The following is a 20,499-nucleotide window of genomic DNA, read 5'->3' as shown; positions in this document are numbered from 1 at the left end:
TAAGCCCTTCCGAGAAGGGACCGTCTATTCCAGTGATTCCCAACCCTGTCCTGGAGGAACACCAGGCCAATCGGGTTTTCAGGCTAGCCCTAATGAATATGCATGAGAGAGATTTGCATATGATGGAAGTGATAGGCATGCAAATTTGCTTCATGCATATTCATTAGGGCTAGCCTGAAAACCCAATTGGCCTGGTGTTCCTCCAGGACAGGGTTGGGAACCACTGGTCTATTCAATGTCAAAATGTACAGCGCTGCGTACGCCTTTCAGCGCCATATAAGTGATACATAGTTCGTAGTAGTAGTTCTCTTTAAGCGGATCACCAGAGGGCACTAATGCTGCTATCGGGTGCCTCACGCCTCAGCACTGGTGTAAGGTCCTGACGCAGGCGTTGTCATAGTAACCAGGATTTCCTTCCCCGCTCCGCCCAATCACCTTTCTTCTTGCTATGACAGGAAATGCTCACGCGTGTGATGATTTCCGTCTTCCTGTCCCATCATGGCGGCGCCCTGCAAAAACTGCGGGAAGAGACCGCCGTTTGGCTCGCGGTTTCTGACCGACCCAGGCAGGGTGTTTCAGCACAACGCCTGGTAAGAATAAAGGACCCGTATGGGGGTAGGCGATAGGAGCTTTCCGCCCCATGGAAGGTGGGAGCGGAATCTCCTGTGTAGCTTTTGTAGTTCAGCGGCTAGTGGGGGGAATGCGAGTGAAGTTGCTCTCGTGGGCTGGAACGGCATGTCTGCATAATTCAGTCAATTGTGGAGGAATCGTCCTTGGGCCGGTGAACATTTGAGAGTGAATGATCCTTTGGGCCAGAGATGTGCACAGAAATAGTGCTGATGGGGAGGAGGAATGCCAGCCCTGCAGATTTTGGGACCAGTAGACTGAATCAGAGTGAAACCAACCATGAACAGGAGTACCAGTTGTCATAGGAATCAACTTTTCAAAATGATTGGGAGTGCTAAACCCAATAGAAATTACCCCTCCCTGCACATAATCAAGGAGTTGTTGGTTGGTTTTTTTTTTTTTTTTTTTTTAAATCAATATTGGGGGTGCTCAAGCACCCACAGAGCTGGCTTCAATGGTAGTTGTAAATAACTATAATATATAGCTTCACATATCATATGATTTGACATCATTGGTATTTTATGGAAAAATCTTTACAATGCAAAATCAAATGAAATAGGGATAAACTCTAGAACAGCTAAAATAGCAGGGGAGCAAGGGGATAAAGGAAAGGTGGCATAGGGATAGGAGACAGAAGAGGGAGATAGGCACTGGTGCAGTTACAACACATCATCAAAGGCCTGCTTAAATAGATGTTTTGAGGGTAGCTCTAAATTTTGGGTGGGAGGGAGGGGATAGTGGAAGTGAGTTTTATAATAGAAGACAGCTCAGCAAAAGAAACTGAGTTTTTGAGTTTTTGTACTGGTTTTAGTTCTAGCAAAACATATCTTGTGCCCTTCAGAGGATATTATTGATGTATTTTCTATGTTTATTAGTTAATTCAGCTGTCTTGTGAATTGTGCTGATGGGCAGCCAATATTGATTTATCATTTGCAGGGCTGTGGTCATACTTTTAGCTTAAATACTTTTAAAAAGCAACAAGTACTGGATTATGAAGTACTTAAGTAAAAGTGGTAAGTAAGGGGTCCAGAAATTGCTTAAAAGTACAAATGTACTAGGGTAAAACATGTTTTAATTACAAAGTAAAAAGTATCATTATATCTGTCCGCTGCTGATTTCACTCCTCCTGAAAGGTCACTTTGGGCAGCCAAAAAAACTAGAGACTTGAAGAAAGCACAGATGGTTTATTAGCATATGTATGCGACTCCCAAGCTGGCTTCAGAAGTGCCGAAACCAGGATGTTACAGAGATATTTATACATTCTTCTGGCTATACAACTGAATTCTAGAAAAAACTTTTCACATGTTACTTTTCTTAACAATCATTGGTTCTCAGCTCACACTAGCAGGTCACTTATCTAGGCCCTACAGTCTTTCTGTTACATGTCATTTATGCTGAGATAGCCATAAGAAGTTAGAATGTCCAAGCTAACACTCAAGGCAGGCAGGCTAGAACATGAGATAAGTTAGGTCTGCAGCTAAACATAATTCAGCATTTTATTAAAGAGAAAACTTAGTTCAACACTTAGGAAAACCAGTCTCAGACTCCTTCACTCCAATGTTGTGTATGTACAACATGGAGGCTGAAGACGGTGACTATTCTCTTCATTATTGAACTTGTCTCATTCATCATTCTTGTTCACCACAGCTGCTGCTGATCACAGGGCCTTGGCTTCTATGCACTCAGCTGCCACCTCCACCCCCTCTGAAAATGACTTCCTATTAGGGAGGGATGTTTCTGGCAGAGCAGCAGAAGTGCAAATGGAAGATGAAGACAGCGATTATTTCCATTCTCTTTTAGTTTGTTGAACTTGATCTTCATTCACCATTCTCACCCCCGTAGCAGGGTGAAAAGGGGAGACAAACCGAGATGCTGAATGGAAATGGGGCACGCTTCCTGTTAAAGTTCAAGCTTTTTTGCAAATGACTTTTTAACTTGAGTACTTCGTTACAAAGTAGGGAAGTATGCAAGAAAAGTAATTGGTTACAAGTACAAAGTGCCTTATTTGTTTTATATCTCATTACAGGCAAAAAGTATATAAAAAAAAAGTAACAAAGTAAAATTATTTTACTACATTGTTACATGGCCCTGACTACACCCAGTACAGTAAAATGTAGCCTTAATCAGAGAGGACAGAATTCATTGTAATGAACAGAAGATAGACATTTGGTATCATAATAAGTTGCAAATTAACAATTAATTTGATGTGGCTTTATTTTGACACAAGCTAGAAGCTGGTTGGCTTGCTTTACCGTTCTAAAGATAAGGACATATTTCATGTTTATTTTTTCCCCCTTTTAGGGATAACGTGGAATGGTCTGATGAGCAGGAAGCAGTGGCCCAGGAGAAAGTTAGAGAACACAGTGAGCAGCTGGTCCCTCTAGAGAAGCAAGGTATTGAAATTTTGGAGAAAGGAACATAAGAATCTCTTTGGGCTGGTAAAATGGTGTCTGGTAAAGTGGCATATGTTTTTAATAGAAATCAATGCTCAGTGAGGTGACAGGCAGATGAAACCAGTTTGGATCTCAGAAATTCCTTTCTTACAAATTGTCTCTTGGAGTACTGTGGAAATTGTAAGAATATTACTGTCTTCTTCTAAATACCCTCTTGCCACCCACCCCTACCAGCTAATATGTTAAGAGCATTTCTTCATAAGAATGGGGATGAGCTAGATGCTGCTAGAAAGTTCTTATTGACTGAATAAAGCTTCTGTTCTATAGCAGAAAAATACCTAGGTACCAGTTCACCTAGGCCTAAAATTCATGGTCTGTGATGTTCCTCAGATAAGCTGCTCTTAGCTTTACTCTTCTCCTCCACTGCCAATTCCAGACTTCATTCCTTTCATCTAACTGCCCTCTATGCCTGGAATAAATTACTTGAGTTTGTCCATCAAGCCCCTTACCTTACCTTGTTTAAAAGCAGACTGAAAACCCATCTTTTTGATATAGCCTTCAATCCTTAACCCTACTCCTCTGCCCTCCAATCCAGCAAGCAGATTAACCATTCCCCTTAACTGTATCCATGACATCCTGTTTGTCTTAGCTGTTTAGATTGTAAGCTCTGTGTACGTCTAGTAGTGCTATAGAAATAATTAATAGTAGTAGTAGTCGCCAAACTTGGATGCAGGTGCTGCCATAGCTGGGGCCAGGCTAGCTTCTGGGCTGCAAAAGGAAGAGGCTATTTGGGAAGGGTAAATAGGGAGAGCAGAAATGGCAGAATAAAGCAACATTTAGATTTAGGACAAGCAGAAATTCTATAAAGAATGTTTTCCACTTACTGAAGACTTTCAAAATATTTTTCTACTGCTGGCCTACATTCATAACATCCCTGGGTGCTATGAGTCTTTGAGGTTTTGCTTTCTAGGGGCTCCTTTTACAAAGCCACAGTAGTGATTCTCTTGAAGCCCATAGGAATGCAGGAGAATCGCTACCATGGCTTTGTAAAAGAGGTCCTAGGTTTGGAATTTTGTGTGAGTTGCTTACATTTTGATCTTTGTCTAGTTGAGCTGTCTCTCTTCTGCATACTTTTTTTTTTTTTTGTAAAGATAAGCTTATTGTTGCTATGGTTGTTTTAATCTCCTTTTACAGTGGAATATGAGACCAAGGCCAGCAAATACTGGAATGATTTCTATATGATCCATGAAAATGGCTTTTTTAAGGACAGGCACTGGCTTTTCACTGAATTTCCAGAACTGGCACCAAACTGGCCACAGAGACAGTCACAGAAACTGATGTCACCAGCGATGGTCTTGCAGAATAGCAGCTGTGAAGGTGCTATTGATCCTAATCAGAAGAGTAGGGAAGACTGGCCCAGTTTTGCAGAGACCCAAATGCCAGAGCAAATGGTGAATACAGAACAGAATCCTCTTCATAAGCGTCACGTTGAAGATTTTGATTTGCTTTGGGACCCATTAAGGAAACTTAATGACATGAAAATCACTGATGACTTCCCAGGGTCCTTGGCCTCATTTCGTATATTGGAGGTACTTTATGCTTTGGTATGAATTTAGATAAATTTCTATTTCAGTCAGCCCTAACAAAGAGGAGACTTAATCTCCAGTACCTTGGCACTGACCCTCAAACAAAACATTGAATTTGGAACTTGGAAGACATGAAATGACTACTTATTCTTCCCTTTTTTTTTTTTTTTCTTCAAATTTTTCACTCCAGCTGTTCACACTATATTCTTGCTTTGTGAGTTGATATGATAACTACATAAAGAGGGGGTGCTGATTGTAGTAAGCACAGCAGCACTAAGTCAGTTAAGTGACATAGTGAGAGAAACTCTAAAAAGTAACATTTACAAGTAAAATTAGTCTTGTTTTGATGGTGGTGTATGTAGTTGGGTTATCTGACTCTATTTTGATTACTACATGGCACCCTGATGGTGATGTTTTAGACTACATTACAGTGAGTCAAAGGGCTCCTTTTACAAAGGTGTGCTAGCGTTTTAGCGCACGCACTGGATTAGCGTGCGCTATAGCGCGTGCTACCTGAAAAATTACCGCCTGTTCAAGAGGAGGCGGTAACGGCTAGCGCACGCAGTATTTTAGCGCGTGTTAAGGCCCTTTGTGAAAGGAGCCCAAAGTTTAATTAACATGTGCTGGATTGTGCCTGGAATTTTTTTTTAAATGTTTTTTGTTTGTATTTTAAAGATAGAGTCTTGTGTTTTTTAAAACTTGAAATGTCATAACTCTTTTCTGTCATGGTTATTTTTTCCCAGTTTTGGATGGCCTTTTATTAATTTTGAGCAATTGTTGTGGGACTGTAAGAATCCGGGAGGAATGATTATTATATTTATCTTTTAACAGGTTGGCTGTGGAGTTGGAAATACTGTCTTTCCAATCTTACAAACAAATAAGTAAGTTTTAGTTTGATCCAAAATAGCCTTTAATGTCAGATTTTGTCCTCTAACTCTAGTGATCTGGCCCTTGAGTTTTCTAAAGAGCAAACATATGGTACGGTAGCTAACCTTTCTGTGTACTCCAGCAGTGATGAGACAAGTAGAGTCTGATTCACTAAGCTATTTTTCCCCATAAATACAGAATGAGTAAAAAAGTTATAATGAATCATTCAGTGTGCTGGGAAGCTATCTTTGCCTGTTCTTGGGAAAAGATTGGTGTAGTCTGAAAATATTCAGTCTAGGGCTTGGTTTTTTTTTGTTCGGAGGAAAGATGAAAGCATATAGTTTTATCCAGAACCAATAAAACCATTAGACTTCTGCACATTTGTCATTGTAATTATATTTTTTTAATTATTATTATACAGGATGGGGCTCATAATAAAATTTTTTTTAAAAACCCAAAACATCTAAAAAGTGGCCTAAATAGGTACAGTGGTACCTGTTTACGAGTGCACCAGTTTGCGAGTGTTTTGCAAGACGAGCAAAACATTTGCAAAATCGGCACCTCAGAAACCGAGCGTCGCTCAATTTACGAGCGCCCCCCTGTGATCTGGCACCCCCCCCCCGACGCGATCGAGCACCCCCCTCCGCAATTGGGCACCCCCCCCCCCCCCCCGCCGCTTCTTACAGTCATCTGGGCACCGGCATGTCCTGTGCTTGGTGCCGGTGCCCGAAGATCGTCCTCCTCTGCTGGGCCTTGAGCATCTGCACATGCTCAAGGCCTGCGAGTTCACGTTCTGAACAATCCGGGCAGGAAGGAGCCCAAATTCTCCTGCCCAGGCGACCCCCCCCACCCTGCCTGACAACGATCTGGGAAGGAGGAAGCCCAACCCCTCCTGCCCAGGCGACCCCCCACTAAGATACGGGCAGGAGGGATCCCAAGCCTTCCTGCCCCGATACAGCCCCCCACGACTGTCCCCCGAATCCCCAATCGGCCCACCGAACACCCCCCACCTGCGAGACCACCCCCCCCCACGCCGACCCTGCGACACCACCAGACACTCTCCCCCCTGTACCTGTAAAAAAGTTGGCTGGACGGACAGGTCCCAAGCCCATCCGTCTGGCAGGCCCGTCATCCATCGAATGGCAAGCCTTAGGGTCTGATTGGCCCAGGCGCCTCAAACCCCGCCCACAGGTGGGGCCTGAGGTTGGGCTATTGCGGCAGGGTAGATGAGCCAATCTCTACTGCCATGATAGTTGCTGGGGGGGGGGGTGGATTCTGTAACCGATGTTGTTTTTGACAGACACCGGTTACAGAATCCAGCTTTTAGGTGAAGGACTGGCTCCTCCTTCACCTAAAAGGCCTGGCTTTGGGCGTTTGGGACTTAGGCTTTTTTTTTTGGTTCATTATATGCGGTAAGTGTAGATGTAGTGGTGGTCTGGGTGTTTAAACAGCTGAACATAGAGGCAGGCCATTATCAAAAAAATCTCATATTGGATGTTTTTTTTGATAATGGACATTTTCCCTGCTTCTACTTTCAACGTTTAGGGCCTTAGGCCAAAAGGGGACTTGGATGTTTTTTTTTTATTATGCCCCTCCACAAGTCTAATGGTGCAGTTGGAAAAGCTGAGAGTAAAGTTCTTCCCCTGTTTTAAACTCCTGGAAAGATTTTGTAACATTGTCTGTCTTCCTCTTCTTCAGTGATCCATCTCTCTTTGTATATTGCTGTGATTTCTCCAGCACTGCTGTGGAACTTCTCAAGGTGTGTGGCATGTGTGTGCAGTATCATAACCCATTGAACCAGGGTGAGATGGAATAATTTCAAGCTTTGGTTTATCACTCATTTTAGAGGCTCATCCTTCCCATGCTTCTTAAAAGCACAGTAATATCTGTATGAAAATCCAGGCATTAAGAGTTAAGACATGCTAGTCATTTCAGAAATCCTAATTGTACTATCCCAATACTCACATTGTGTTCCTATTTAGATTGTTGTTCAGTATTATGGAACATACTCCTCTATCCCAAAATGTCTTAACATGTCTATAGATCAGTTTGAGATTCTTTTATAAAATTGACTTAATTTTTCTTGTATAACCTATGACAGTTGGTGAAATCAGAAAGCATCCATCTGCTGTGAGGTTCAACATATTCATGAATCACATCTGTTCAAGAAATCCTGTATAGGTGGAGTCCCTGTTCCAAAGAGTTGATAGTTTAAGTAAGCACCTGAGTCAGTGGGAGTTTGCAAGTAGCCTCTGTGACAGAAACAGGGTTTTAGCCCTGAGCTTTGGTGTTCTTAGCCCACTACCCTAACCTCAGGCCCTGCCTCTTTTTTAACTGAAAGCTCAGCCCTGCTCTGTATTACCACAACGGTTTAAAAATATAATCGGAAGACAATTCAAAAACACATTATAGTAGGTGTTTAGAAAATGGAATTTTAAATGGTGCTACCTTTAGCATAGGACACGAGTCTCTCCATCTTGTCTTACATAGTAACATAGTAGATGACGGCAGATAAAGACCCGAATGGTCCATCCAGTCTGCCCAACCTGATTCAATTTAAATTTTTATTTTTTTAATTTTTTTTCTTCTTAGATATTTCTGGGCAAGAATCTAAAGCTTTACCCGGTACTGTGCTTGGGTTCCAACTGCCGAAATCTCTGTTAAGACTTACTCCAGCCCATCTACACCCTCCCAGCCATTGAAGCCCTCCCCAGCCCATCCTCTACCAAACGACCATACACAGACACAGACCGTGCAAGTCTGCCCAGTACTGGCCTAGTTCAATATTTAATATTATTTTCTGATTCTAAATCTTCTGTGTTCATCCCACGCTTCTTTGAACTCAGTCACAGTTTTATTCTCTACCACCTCTCTTGGGAGCGCATTCCAGGCATCCACTACCCTCTCCGTAAAGTAGAATTTCCTAACATTGCCCCTGAATCTACCACCCTTCAACCTCAAATTATGTCCTCTGGTTTTACCATTTTCCTTTCTCTGGAAAAGATTTTGTTCTACGTTAATACCCTTCTAGTATTTGAACGTCTGAATCATATCTCCCCTGTCTCTCCTTTCCTCTAGGGTATACATATTCAGGTCTTGTAGTGTATTATCTTTTATAACTTTACATTTTCAGCAGTATATTCTTTGCTCTTCTACTAATTTATTGATACAAGTCTCACATAGTACTTTGGAGAATTTGTAATACCAGAAACTAGAAGAATCTCCTTTTGGTTCACAGGATGCATAAAACTAGAAGTTTTGAAAAGTTGCAGGAAGCTTTACCTGGCTCTTGGTAACAACACCCTGTGTGTAGAGGTTGTTTGCAAAATTTGCTTTCATTCTGTCTAGGGCAGGGGTAGGGAACTTCGGTCCTCGAGAGCCGTATTCCAGTCGGGTTTTCAGGATTTCCGCAATGAATATGCATAAGATCTATTTGCATGCACTACTTTCAATGCATATTCATTGGGGAAATCCTGAAAACCCGACTGGAATACAGCTCTCGAAGACCGGAGTTCCCTACCCCTGTTCTAGGGAAAAGTGATTACATACTATAGGTCCCCAGTATGGGGAAATTCATGTGTGGTTTCTTTTTTTCCAGGGCCATCCAGCATATGATCCTTCCCGCTGTTTTGCCTTCGTTCATGACATAGCAGAGGAGCAGTTTGATTATCCAGTGCCAGAACATAGTCTGGATATTGTCATTCTTATCTTTGTCTTGTCAGCAATTCTCCCAGACAAGTAAGCTCATCCACTCCTTTGTGCCATGCTGCAGCTGCTGTGGATTTAGCAAGATTTAGCCAGTTAATAAGTGGTGAAGAGCATATGTGTGCATGAAAGAAGATACCTTTTTTTTAAGTATGTATAAGATTTCTGCCTTTTTCTGCATTGCATCAGAAAGGCAAGTAGGCAAATATTTGTTAGACTGCTTAGCACCAGAGGTTCCCAAGGCTTTGTAGGGGTAGAAGATCCAGGTGGAATTAGGCTACAGATTGCGGGAGCTGGGGTTAGCCTGCCTTAAGATTGCTGCAGTGCCAGTAATTTGGTGGGTTTTTTTTGTCACTTACCCTCTTTCTCCAGGATGCAGAGTGCTATTAATAGATTAAGCCGGCTGCTGAAGCCTGGAGGGCTGATTCTCTTAAGAGATTATGGACAGTATGACATGGCCCAACTGCGGTTCAAAAAAGGTACCAAATCTCTTCCACTTTCTCTTTTCCTTTGATCAGGTATCTAGGAGACTGCCATTTATCTGCTGGAGTTTCTGTTGGATTCCTATTGCTCTGGTTGCTGTTTACACATATGATCTTCATTATTTCACTGTAGTTTTCTGTTGACCTGCACTGGTGATATTAGTCCCTCTTCCCTCTACAGGTCATTGTCTGTCTGAGAATTTCTACGTGAGAGGAGATGGGACCAGAGTCTACTTTTTCACACAAGGTACCAAACTGAGCAGTTATTATCTAAAAGCTATTTATCTTTCCAGATCATACTGATTTCCCAGAGAATCAAATTCAAATGTAGTGGTTTAAGGGATTCCAAAATTTTTCTGTGACTTTTTTTTATTATGCATACATAGTTACTTTTTATTTTTTCCATCATGCACCGTGTTCCTAACTGGGCTGGGAGGGTATAGATGGGCTGGAGTGAGATTTGATGGAGACTTCAACAATTGGAACCCAAGCACAGTACCGGGTAGAGCTTTGGATTCTTGCCCAGAAATAGCTAAGAAGAAAAATTTAAATTTATAAAATTTAAATTGAATTGGGTTGGGCAGACTGGATGGACCATTCTGGTCTTTATCTGCTGTCATCTACTATGTTATCTAGTCTGCCCAGTTATTTGTATCCATCCTGTTTGATAGAGGCTTGGTTTGCTCCTTACCCAAAGCCAGTATTTGTTCTCTAAAATCTTGGGTACACATAATCCAGTGTGCAGCCACCCACACATCCTTGGCATCAAGTTTTGGTAGCTGCCTACATCATTATAAAAAAGTAGTGAGATGATAACCTGAACATCTAACTTCATAGAGGCATGTGCCCTTTCTGGTGGAGCAACAGATAAAATCTCTTAACTGCAGCTTTTCAAGAGTGGTGTACACAGTGCTCTGTAGTGGGAGGTTTTCCCTGATGAAAGGGATCAGAAATGCAGCTATTGTGATTTTAGGGTTTAAACTCTATATTTGATCCAAAAGATAACTTTATTTCTGAAATTCAAGTTCAATTTCACCATCTCCCTCAGCCAATCATTGAGAGGAGGAATGCTGGCTTTGGCCTAACTCTTGGTAAGCCCGAAACCTTTTCGGAGCATCTAAACTCCAGCTAGCTAGGACATTCGGCCTACATCCTTGGTAGGTGGTGTACGAACACTTGGCCTATACTCCGGTAGGCGGTGAATAGAAACTCGGCCTACACCTTCGGGTAGGTCGGGCCAAGGGTGTGACAAACAGTTTAATGTCATCTGCAAATTTCATCACTGTACATTAAACACACAGGAGATGATCCCTTCTTGACAGAGCCTTATGACAGAATATATGCAGTTCATGTAGGGAAATACAAAGGGATGAAGAGGTAGAGAGGGTCAGGGACTACAGGAGAAATGATAGACAAATAAGGTGCTTTTACAAATCAGTGGGGTTAGGACTTGATTTGAATACTGCCAGAGATGGAGCCTCACAAACCGAGTCAGGTAGGTTGTTCCAGGCATACGGTGCAGCAATGCATAAGGGATGGAGTCGGGAGTTGGCAGTAGAGGATAAGAGAATAGACTTAGTAGATAAAGACAGATTGTTCACCCTCTCCAAGGTAGAGAGAACGAGAGGGCACTCTCTAAAAGTTAAAAGCGGATAGATTATGTATAAACGTAAGGAAGTTCTTCTTCACCCAGAAAGTGGTAGAAAACTGGAACGCTCTTCCGGAGGCTGTTATAGGGGAAAACACCCTTCAGGGATTCAAGACAAAGTTAGACAAGTTCCTGCTGAACCAGCGAACCAAAACAGATCCTGCAGAGAGCTGTTCTGCTCTGCCAGTTGCCCTTTTTGAAAAAGGCAGCCTGAGTTATAGATTTGCATCAGATTCTTAGTTTTAAATCTGACTTCTTTAGCACTCTCCAGACTGATGTAGGATCTTACAAGTGGGTATATATCCCATCATGACCAGCAGGTGGAGACTGAAACAAAACTGTGGAATAGTACACTAAAGGTAGCTTTCCCTATCAATCTTCTTTCAGTCTCAGCAGGTGTGAGGAGCTGTACTCATTTCCCTTGGTAGGGCTGTTGGAATTTGTTTAGGATCCTGGCCCCCGTTTTTGTGTCGGATTGAACTTGGGTGGGCCCTGTTTGGGGGTCTGTCTGACTTTAGGGGTGTCAAACCCGATGGTTCTCATGCTGGGTCCCTCCCCCCCCTTTCCTCCACCTCCCCAACATTTTTTTAGAGGTGCCTCAGCAGTAAGCCTTGCCACAAATTCAAGTAGGGCATACTGCTTTGAGAGCTAGTAGAGTCTGTTCTGTGGAAAAAAAAAAAATCCTGAGGTAGTGCCAGTCTGAAGGGTTGCTTTCCCTTAAAATTTGCTGTAAATTACTGTACTTTTTAACTAACTGGCACTTTTTCTTTAGTTAGGTCGCGTATGGAGCAATGAGCACTTTGCAGGGGAAAAAGTGCTCATTCTGCTCCAGACACGAGGCATTCGGCTCCGTTTGAAGGTGTCCAGAACTCCCCGCTGCTAGTGCCTCACAAGTTGGCTGGGAGCAGTGGGGAAGCCCGATGGGGAGGACCAGTCAGCACAGTTTTAGCAAAGGCAGATCATGTTTGACGAACTTGCTACACTTCTTTGAGGGAGTAAACAGAGAGATAGACAAGGGCGACCCGGTTGCCCTTGTCTATCTAGATTTTCAGAAGGCATTTGACAAGGTTCCGCATGAACGAGTACTTTGGAAAATTGCGAGCAATGGAATCAAGGGTGAAATACTCACGTGGATTAAAAACTGGCTGGAACATAGGAAACAGAGAGTGGGGGTAAATGGACAATGCTCGGACTGGAAGAGTGTCACCAGTAGGTAGCCGCAGGGTTCGGTGCTTGGACCCGTGCTCTTCAACATCTTTATAAACAATCTGGACATTGGTATGATGAGTGAGGTGATTAAATTTGCGGATGACACAAAGTTATTCAGAATAGTGAAGACACAGGGGGATTGCGAAGATCTGCAACGTGACATAATCAGGCTCGAGGAATGGGCATTGACATGGCAAATAAGATTCAACGTGGATAAGTGTAAAGTGATGCATGTCGTTAACAAAAATCTCATGCATATCTCAGGATATCCGGGGCGGTACTTGGAGAGACCTCCCAGGAAAGAGACTTGGGAGTTCTGATCGACGATGAAGCCGTCCACGCAAAGTGCGGCAGCAGCGAAAAGGGCGAACAGAATGCTAGGAATGATAAAGGGGTTCACAAACAGATCGGAGAAGGTTATCATGCTGCTGTACCGGGCCATGGTGTGCCCTCACCTGGAGTACTGCGTCCAGCACTGGTCGCCGTACATGAAGGACATGGTACTACTCAAAAGGGTCCAGAGAAGAGCGACTAAGATGGTTAAGGGGCTGGAGGAGTTGCCATACAGTGAAAGATTACAGAAACTGGACCTCTTCTCCCTCGAACAGAGGAGATTGAGAGGTGACATGATCGAAACATTCAAGGGAATAGACTTAGTAGATAGACAGGTTATTCAGCCTCTCCAAGGTAGGGAGAATGATAGGGCACTCTCTAAAATTGAAAGGGGATAGATTCCGTACGAATGTAAGGAAGTTCTTCTTCACCCAGAGAGTGGTAGAAAACTGGAATGCTCTTCCGGAGTTTGTCATAGGGGAAAACACCCTCCAGGGATTCAAGACAAAGTTAGACAAGTTCCTGCTGAACCAGAACGTCTATAGGTAAGGCTAGTCTCAGTTAGGTTAGGCTGGTCTTTGATCAGAGGGCCGCCGCGTGAGCGGACTGCTGGGCACGACGAACCACTGGTCTGACCCAGCAGCGGCAATTCTTATGTTCTGTTCTCCTACGAAAGGATTTCCTCAGCCGCCGACAGTGAGGGTAAAAAGGATTCCCTTTCCGCCAGTTCGGCTGGGGACTCCCTCACAGCTGTTTCTTTAACAGCTGATGTCGGCTTGCCTGCTTTAGCAGCTGGGACAGTTCAGGCTTCCCAGCTGCTACAGGCCCTTCCATTTTGTCTGCAACCTCAGGTGACCTTCCCCCTGAATTGGAAAAACAGGGGCAGGTTTCTTCTGGGTCCCCTGCTGTGGCAGGGAATCCCATGGGACCCCCAGGCTTTTTTCCCCGATTTAATTTTTGCTTTGTGCAGAGCCTGTTTTCAGGTGGCTGAGGGTCTCACGTGTGCCCAGGGGGTTTTGGGGGGAGTGTTCCCTCTGCAACCCCTGTGGCTTTGCCTTCTTCTATACCTTTGGCGTCCCCTCTTCATCTTCCCTCGTCCAAGTGCCCAAGGGTGTCTTGGGATGAGGATTTGTGGTCGGAGGAGCATGTCAGCTTGGTTGAGGACCTGGATCCTTTTGGTGGCGGGGCATCTGGTTTCCTGCTTTCCAGCGAAGAGGTGTCTGTGGTGTGCCTGTTTCAGAGGGATGAGCTGCCAGACCTGATTCAGCAGGTCTCTTCGGTGCTGTGCTTTGAAGAGGCACCACCCGAGACCCCGCGTGTGGGGGACTTTCTTAGGGGGATCCGCGCTGCTTTCAGCTCTTTTACTATATATTAGGATATTCGGGATTTTGTCCTGGCGTAGTGGAATACGCTGCAGGTGCTGTTTCGGTTGGCGCGTGCCATGGCTCCTTCGTATCCCATCCCGGAGGGGGATAGGGCTACCTTGAAGGCACCGGTGATAGACGTGGTAGTCTTGGTGATTGCTAAGTGGCATACCGTACCTGTTGAGGGCGGTTCTGCCTTGCGGGACTCTGAGGAGCGTAAGTTGGAGACCATTCTTAAACAGAATTTTGAGGTCTCGGCCTTGGGGGTCCAGGTGGATATTTGTGGGGGGCTGGTGGCTTGTGCCATTTTTCGGTGGACCGAGCGTGTCCTGGATCATGAGTCCAATGACTGGTCCTTGGTGGATCAGGAGGTGGCAAAGATTGAGATGGCTGCCTCGTTCCTCTCTGATGCCCTTTATGACTTGGTGTGGACGTCAGCCAAGTCTATAGTTTTTGGAGTGGCCACGCGTCGTACCTTGTGGTTTCACGCTTGGTCGGCGGATCCAAAACTAAGTTCACTAAATTTAGCTTTCAGGTGTCCTTTTTATTTGGACAGGATTTAGATAAGTTGGTTCAGACTCTGATGGACTCTAAAGTGCCCAACTGCCTGAGGACAATGCCCGCCCGGCGGCTCGGTGTGGCACTGCCCGGGGGCATCTGCGGGAGTTCCGGTGTGGCACTGCCCGGGGGCATCTGCGGGAGTTCCGTTGCTGCCATCTTGGCTGTGGGGCTGCTACTTTTCTGGCTTTGGGATTTTCCCAGGGTCGTTTTTATCAGCACATGCAGTACTTTGGGGGGGTCCCGTCGGAGGGCTGGGAATCCCTCCGCTGGTTCCCCCGCTGCCCATCCTGCCCAATGACTGCTTGCCGGTGCCCTCTCTGGTTCCGGTGGGTGCCCGGCTGTGCAAATTTTTCTCCAAATTGGCTGCAATCCGATCAGTGGGTCCTGGAGGTGGTGTGGGACGGATATGCTCTGGAGTTTGCCCGCTCTCTGCCAGATCTTTTTCTAGCTTCTCCGTGTTGGGCGGCATGGAAGATGCATGCCTTGCGCCAGACCCTTCAACGCTTGCTAGATCTCAAAGTGATTGTTCCAGTACCCCCTCAGGAGTGTGGCACCGGCAGGTGCTCAATTTACTTTGTGGTGCCCAAGGAGGGGACTTTTCGGCCCATCTTACATTTAAAAGGGGTCAACAGAGCTCTCAAAATTTCCTCTTTTCGCATGGAGGCACTGCGGTCTGTCATTCTGGCAGCTTCTCTCGATCTGACCGAGGCCTAATTGCATGTTCCAATTCGGGCCTCCCATCAGCGCTTCCTTTGCTTTGCGATCTTGGGTCAGCACTATTAGTTTTGCGTGCTTCCTTTTGGTCTGGCCACGGCATCCTGTATGTTCACCAAGGTTATGGTGGTTGTCGCAGCAGCCTTGCAGACAGAGGGCATTCTGGTGCACCCCTACCTGGATGACTGGTTGATTCATGCGAAGTCGTTTCAGGAGACAAGACAACCAGTCTACGTTTAAAACCTATATCTTATATCTCAAACATCTAATTTTAATCAGTCCTTACTTATAGGACCTAATTTTCCTTTTATTCTTCTTTTCTTTTTTCTTTCTCTCTTCTTTTTTGCTTATTTTTCATTCTTTGCCCCCCCTGATGTTACCCATAAATGTTCTCTTTCTGCTTTGATTGTATTTCACACACCCCTTCCTTTTGTATCTGTACTAAATTTTTTATGTATGCATTATTTTGTAATAAATTGTTGTAAAATCTTTCCCCTATTCTAATTTGTAATACACTTTGAAATATTTGACATTGCATACACATCAAATTTTAATAAAACTTGAGAGCACCTGGGTCATGGCTTGGGTGGTGGAGTTCCTGCAGTTGTTGGGTGGTCGAACTTTCCAAAAGTCGGTTGGCCCCATCTCAACGTCTGGAGTACCTTGGGGTTCTATTCGACACCTCCTTGGGGAAGGCGGGGTGTGAGGCGCTGCAGTCTCCGTTGGTGGCTCCAGCCCTCCTCTCTTGTTCAAGGGACGAGTCTGGATCAACTACAATGGACAGTGCCAGTCAACCACAGTGGAAGGTGCCAGTCTCCTCGGAGCTCAGTGTCTAGTCACTCAGCTCAGGGCACCTGGTCTATGGAAGAGGCGTCCTGGTCGATCAATGTTCTGGAGACCAGAGCCATCCATCTGGCGCTTTTAGCATTCCGCTCCTTCTTGACGGGCATGTCAGTCAGGGTTCTGTCGGACAATGTCATGACGGTGGCCTATGTCAATCATTAGGAGGCACCAAGAGCACTCGGGTGGTGCAGGAGGCAGCTCTGCTCATGGTCTGGGCAGAGTCTCACCTTCTGGACATCTTCGCCTCTTACATAGCCGGGGTGGAAAATATTCAAGCAAACTTCCTCAGTCATCATGTGCTAGATCCGGAGAGTGGTGTCTCAGCCACGTGGCCTTTCAGTTGATAGTGCAGTCTTGGGGTCAGCCTCTCATGGAACTGATGACCACGAGTGTCAATGCCAAAACACCCCGCTTCTTCATTCGTCGCAGACATGGTCAGGCTGTGGGCCTGGATGCTCTGGTTCAACCATGGCCAACGGAGGGGCTGTTGTATGTGTTCCCCCCGTGGCCATTAGTGGGCAAAATTCTTCTCTGCGTTGTTCATCTCCCGGGCATTGTTCATCTTCTCTCTGGGTTCAGCTGGCAACCTTGTTGGCCTTTGTGGGGTTGTTATGAGGTCAGCGGTTGACTGCCATTCCCGATGTTGTTCACTTCTTGTGGGCAGCCAAATTGCTCAAGCCTCCCGTGCAGCCATCGGTTCCCTTTTGGGATTTGAATCTGGTCTTGTCCAGGCTGGTGCACCCACCTTTTGAGCCTTTGGGCGCCTGCTTGTTGAAGTACCTTACTCACTTCTGCTAGATGTGTTTCGGAGCTGCAGGCTCTCTTGTAGGTCTCCTTTCTTGGAATTTCTAGGGAGCGGGTAGTGTTGAGGCCTTTTCCTTCCTTTCTGCCAAAGGTAGTTTCTCCTTTTCATATTAATCAGGCAGTGGTCCTCCCGGTGTTGGGTAGTCAGGAGGGATCTTCCGAGCAGAAGAAGTTGCGCAAGCTAGATGTCTGTTGGGTTCTTCACACTTAAAAACATAATAGCCTTACTGTATCAGACCAGTCATTCATCAAGCCCAGTAGTCCGTTCTCACGGTGGCCAATCCAAGTCACTAGTACCTGGCCAAATCCCAAGGTGTAGCAATATTCCATGTTACCAATACAGGGCAAGTAGTGGCTTCCCCCTTGTCTTTCTCAATAACACACTATGGACTTTCCTCCAGGAACTTGTCCAAACCTTTCTTAAAACCAGCTACGCTATCCGTTCTTACCATATCTTCTGGCATCGCGTTCCAGAGCTTAACTATTCTCTCATGTGCAGAAGACCCAAAAGTTCAGGAAATCAGATCATCTCTTTGTCCTTCTTGCAGGTCCTCGTAAGGAGGATGGCGTTTCCAAGGCTGCCATTGCGCGTTGGATCAAAGAAGTTCTTGTGTTCACGTATCTTCTTCAGAAAAAACCTGTTCCAAAATTTCTCAAGGCTCATTCCACTCAGGGTCAAGCGGCGTCTTGGGCTGAGTCTCGTTATTGCCTCCGGTGGATATTTGTAAGGCTGCTGTTTGGTCTTCCTTGCATTCCTTTGTCAGATACTACCGTGTGGACGTTCAGGCGCGTTGGGACACGGTGTTCGGTGACCATGTTCTGGTGTCGGCCCTTCGGGGGTCCCACCCATGATGGGGACTGCTTTTGTACGTCCCGCTTGTAAGATCCTATACCGGTCTGGAGAGTGCCAAAGGAGAAATTAGGTTATCTGCTAATTTACTTTTTTAGCTTCTCCAGACCGGTATAGGACTCTACCCTATTGTCATGTTGTTCTTGTGGCTGTTGTGCATGCAGATTTTGTTTTTCCTGCGGGTTCTAGTATTTTTCTAGGGCCGGGGAGAATTGAAGAACAGTGGCTGTGGCTCGGCTGGCATAGCTGGCGAGCTGTGGGGACATTTTCTTGCTGGGATCTCTCCTTTGCATTTTCCAACAGCATTTGGGTATGTTAGTTGTTACTCCTGTTTCAAATTCTTAGTTCTGCTTGGTTATTCAGCAGACTGATAGGAATAGGGGAAGGTACCTATTATGTACTATGCCAGTTTTGTTTGTCTCCACCTGCTGATACATACCGCTTGTAAGATCCTATACCGGTCTGGAGAAGCTAAAAGAAAGTAAATTAGCAGGTAAGAACCTAATTTTTCCTTTTCATTATTTCCTAAAGTAGGCAACTGAAGAGCATTCAGTAATGTTGGCTTTTTCACTTAGATGAGTTACACAGACTCTTCACTGTTGCTGGGCTGCAAAAGGTGCAGAACATAGTTGATCGCCGTCTGCAGGTGAACCGTGGAAAGCAGCTGACCATGTACCGTATGTGGATCCAATGCAAATATCACAAACCATGACTTTTGGACAAGAGGCCTCCATTGTATACAGAACTCTCTTAATGTGTGTTTTATTGTGGAAATCCTGGAAATCTGACTGGCTAGTTATGCACCAAAGACTGGGTTGAGAAGCACTAATCTAGGTTCTGTTTTGATGGGCATTGTGTCTGATAAATACCAACTTTTTTTTCTTTCTGGATTTGGTGGTAACTACCACAGATCTATCATTCTGCGTCAGCAAAAGCACTATTCCAGTTGCCACTGGAAACAGTTCCCACAGTTTGCTGCTAGTCTTGGTAATAAACAATGCCTTATTAAGGATATTTTTTATTATTTTAAGATTGGTCCTATTATGGACTATGTGTCCAGCTAAGTGCTTGTTTTCAGTCTCTATGAGATTTAGCCCTCTCAGATACAAACTTGTGGTACATGACAATCCTCAGCCTGGGTTTAAAGGACCTGGAGTACTATTTGTCTATCTTTTAGCAGATGGGAGAGAGAAAGAATATTGGATTGATGCTGTGATTGAAATTTGCATCATTTTAGAAATATGAGACTAGTTTTTTAGCCCGTTACATTAACAGGTGCTAGAATAGATGTGTAGACTTAGGCATTTCTTTCTTTCTGTCTGTCTTTCTTTCTTTCAAAATTTATTTCCGCCAAAGGGGCAGTCTATTACTATAACATGAGTTTTCTGTTGAAGTCATCTAGCTCAATTAAGAAATATTAGAGAGTCTCCTACCCCTATCTTTTGTTTTCCTTATGTTTTTTGGTTTTATATTTCAGCAACCTAACTCTGTCTCCATATATTGTGGACAACCTACTTCTTGTGAAAATTTTCCCTTTCTTTTGTGAAATTGTTATATTTCATTGATTAAGGTTTGTTAACAAGATTTTTTTCTTTTGGACTATAAGATTGTCAAAATTTATAAATGAAGAATTGAAAAAAAAAAAAAATGTCTTACACAGCTCTTTCGTTGTTAACAAGTTATATGACAATATTGCAGTAATTCTCTTATGTAATAAAATCTGTCTTTTAAAATGTTTGGTGTTATTCCTGTGCTGGTGGAGCAGGTTTTGAGCACAGTTTCTCGTGGTACAATCTCAATGAAAAATTAAATATGTGTACAAATGACAAACGACAAACTTTCTCTGCTTTTCTAGAAGAGTGTGCTCAATAACCTACCCTCCCGCTGGCCTATACTGTTCATCTATTGTGTGTATGGAATGGCCTGGGCTTCAGTTAGTGTAATAGCACCCAAATTCAAACTGGAGTATAAGCATGAGCCTTGCTGCAGGAATGAACTAAGCCTTGAGAGCTAAATAGGGGCATATTACTGATAATCTGAAGAACAGTTCCAGCGACCCCTGCGCCTGATTGTCATGTGAATGACATCTGATTTAAATAAAACATCTTAAAGCTGTTCTTTTAGTCTTCTGCAGCTGACATCATGGTTGTTGAAGTTTTCCAGGTCTTGCTGTGGCTTTGATGGCATTTCAATTATCATGTTGTGGCTTTCTCCTCAACTTCAAGGGGGACAACATCTTTAAACTTCCCAAAGCATTTTCCATTCTATGAGAAAAAGAGACCAATGGATTTTCCCACCACAATCACATCGTGACCAATGGACTTTCCTGCCTCATTCACCTCAAGCCCATCAGATTTGAAGACACACTATATATAAAGACAAACTGTAGACCTCAAAACATACCCTGAAGCAAGATCATCAAAACATCAGTTCTACCTACAAAGATGCAGCGAGACCTGGAAAACTGCAACAAGCATCTTAGAAGCTGTTTTTTTGGGGAAAAAGTGATTAGA

The 20,499-nt window shown here is 44.3% G+C and overlaps 1 protein-coding gene across 3 annotated transcripts; it reads left to right on the top strand.

Moving 5' to 3' along the window:
- Positions 1-445: 445 nt before the first annotated feature.
- On the top strand, positions 446-19,717 carry METTL2A (methyltransferase like 2A). Of its 3 annotated transcripts, none has more exons than XM_033919044.1 (9): positions 446-590; positions 2,929-3,020; positions 4,215-4,609; positions 5,438-5,487; positions 7,172-7,232; positions 9,072-9,211; positions 9,551-9,657; positions 9,842-9,907; positions 18,562-19,717. In XM_033919044.1, the coding sequence occupies exons 1-9, from the start codon at positions 499-501 to the stop codon at positions 18,696-18,698; spliced, it is 1,140 nt and encodes a 379-aa protein (XP_033774935.1). In that variant the 5' UTR covers positions 446-498; the 3' UTR covers positions 18,699-19,717. The 3 variants fall into 3 exon arrangements, with proteins under 3 accessions (XP_033774935.1, XP_033774934.1, XP_033774936.1); XM_033919043.1 differs by having other exon boundaries at positions 4,215-4,624; XM_033919045.1 differs by lacking the exon at positions 446-590 and adding an exon at positions 993-1,011 and having other exon boundaries at positions 4,215-4,624.
- The last annotated feature ends 782 nt before the right edge of the window (positions 19,718-20,499 follow it).

Source organism: Geotrypetes seraphini, chromosome 13 (assembly GCF_902459505.1).
Source record: "Geotrypetes seraphini chromosome 13, aGeoSer1.1, whole genome shotgun sequence".
Taxonomy (NCBI): Eukaryota; Metazoa; Chordata; class Amphibia; order Gymnophiona; family Dermophiidae; genus Geotrypetes; species Geotrypetes seraphini.
This window is presented reverse-complemented; position numbering and strand designations above follow the sequence as displayed.

What these genes read in the sequence shown, in the direction of transcription:
- METTL2A (XM_033919043.1), top strand. Translation starts at nt 499, where the DNA reads ATGGCGGCGCCCTGCAAAAACTGCGGGAAGAGACCGCCGTTTGGCTCG. An exon ending in GTGTTTCAGCACAACGCCTG is followed by an intron (nt 591 to 2,928) that starts GTAAGAATAAAG and finishes TCCCCCTTTTAG; the next exon opens with GGATAACGTGGAATGGTCTG. An exon ending in CCAACTGCGGTTCAAAAAAG is followed by an intron (nt 9,658 to 9,841) that starts GTACCAAATCTC and finishes TTCCCTCTACAG; the next exon opens with GTCATTGTCTGTCTGAGAAT.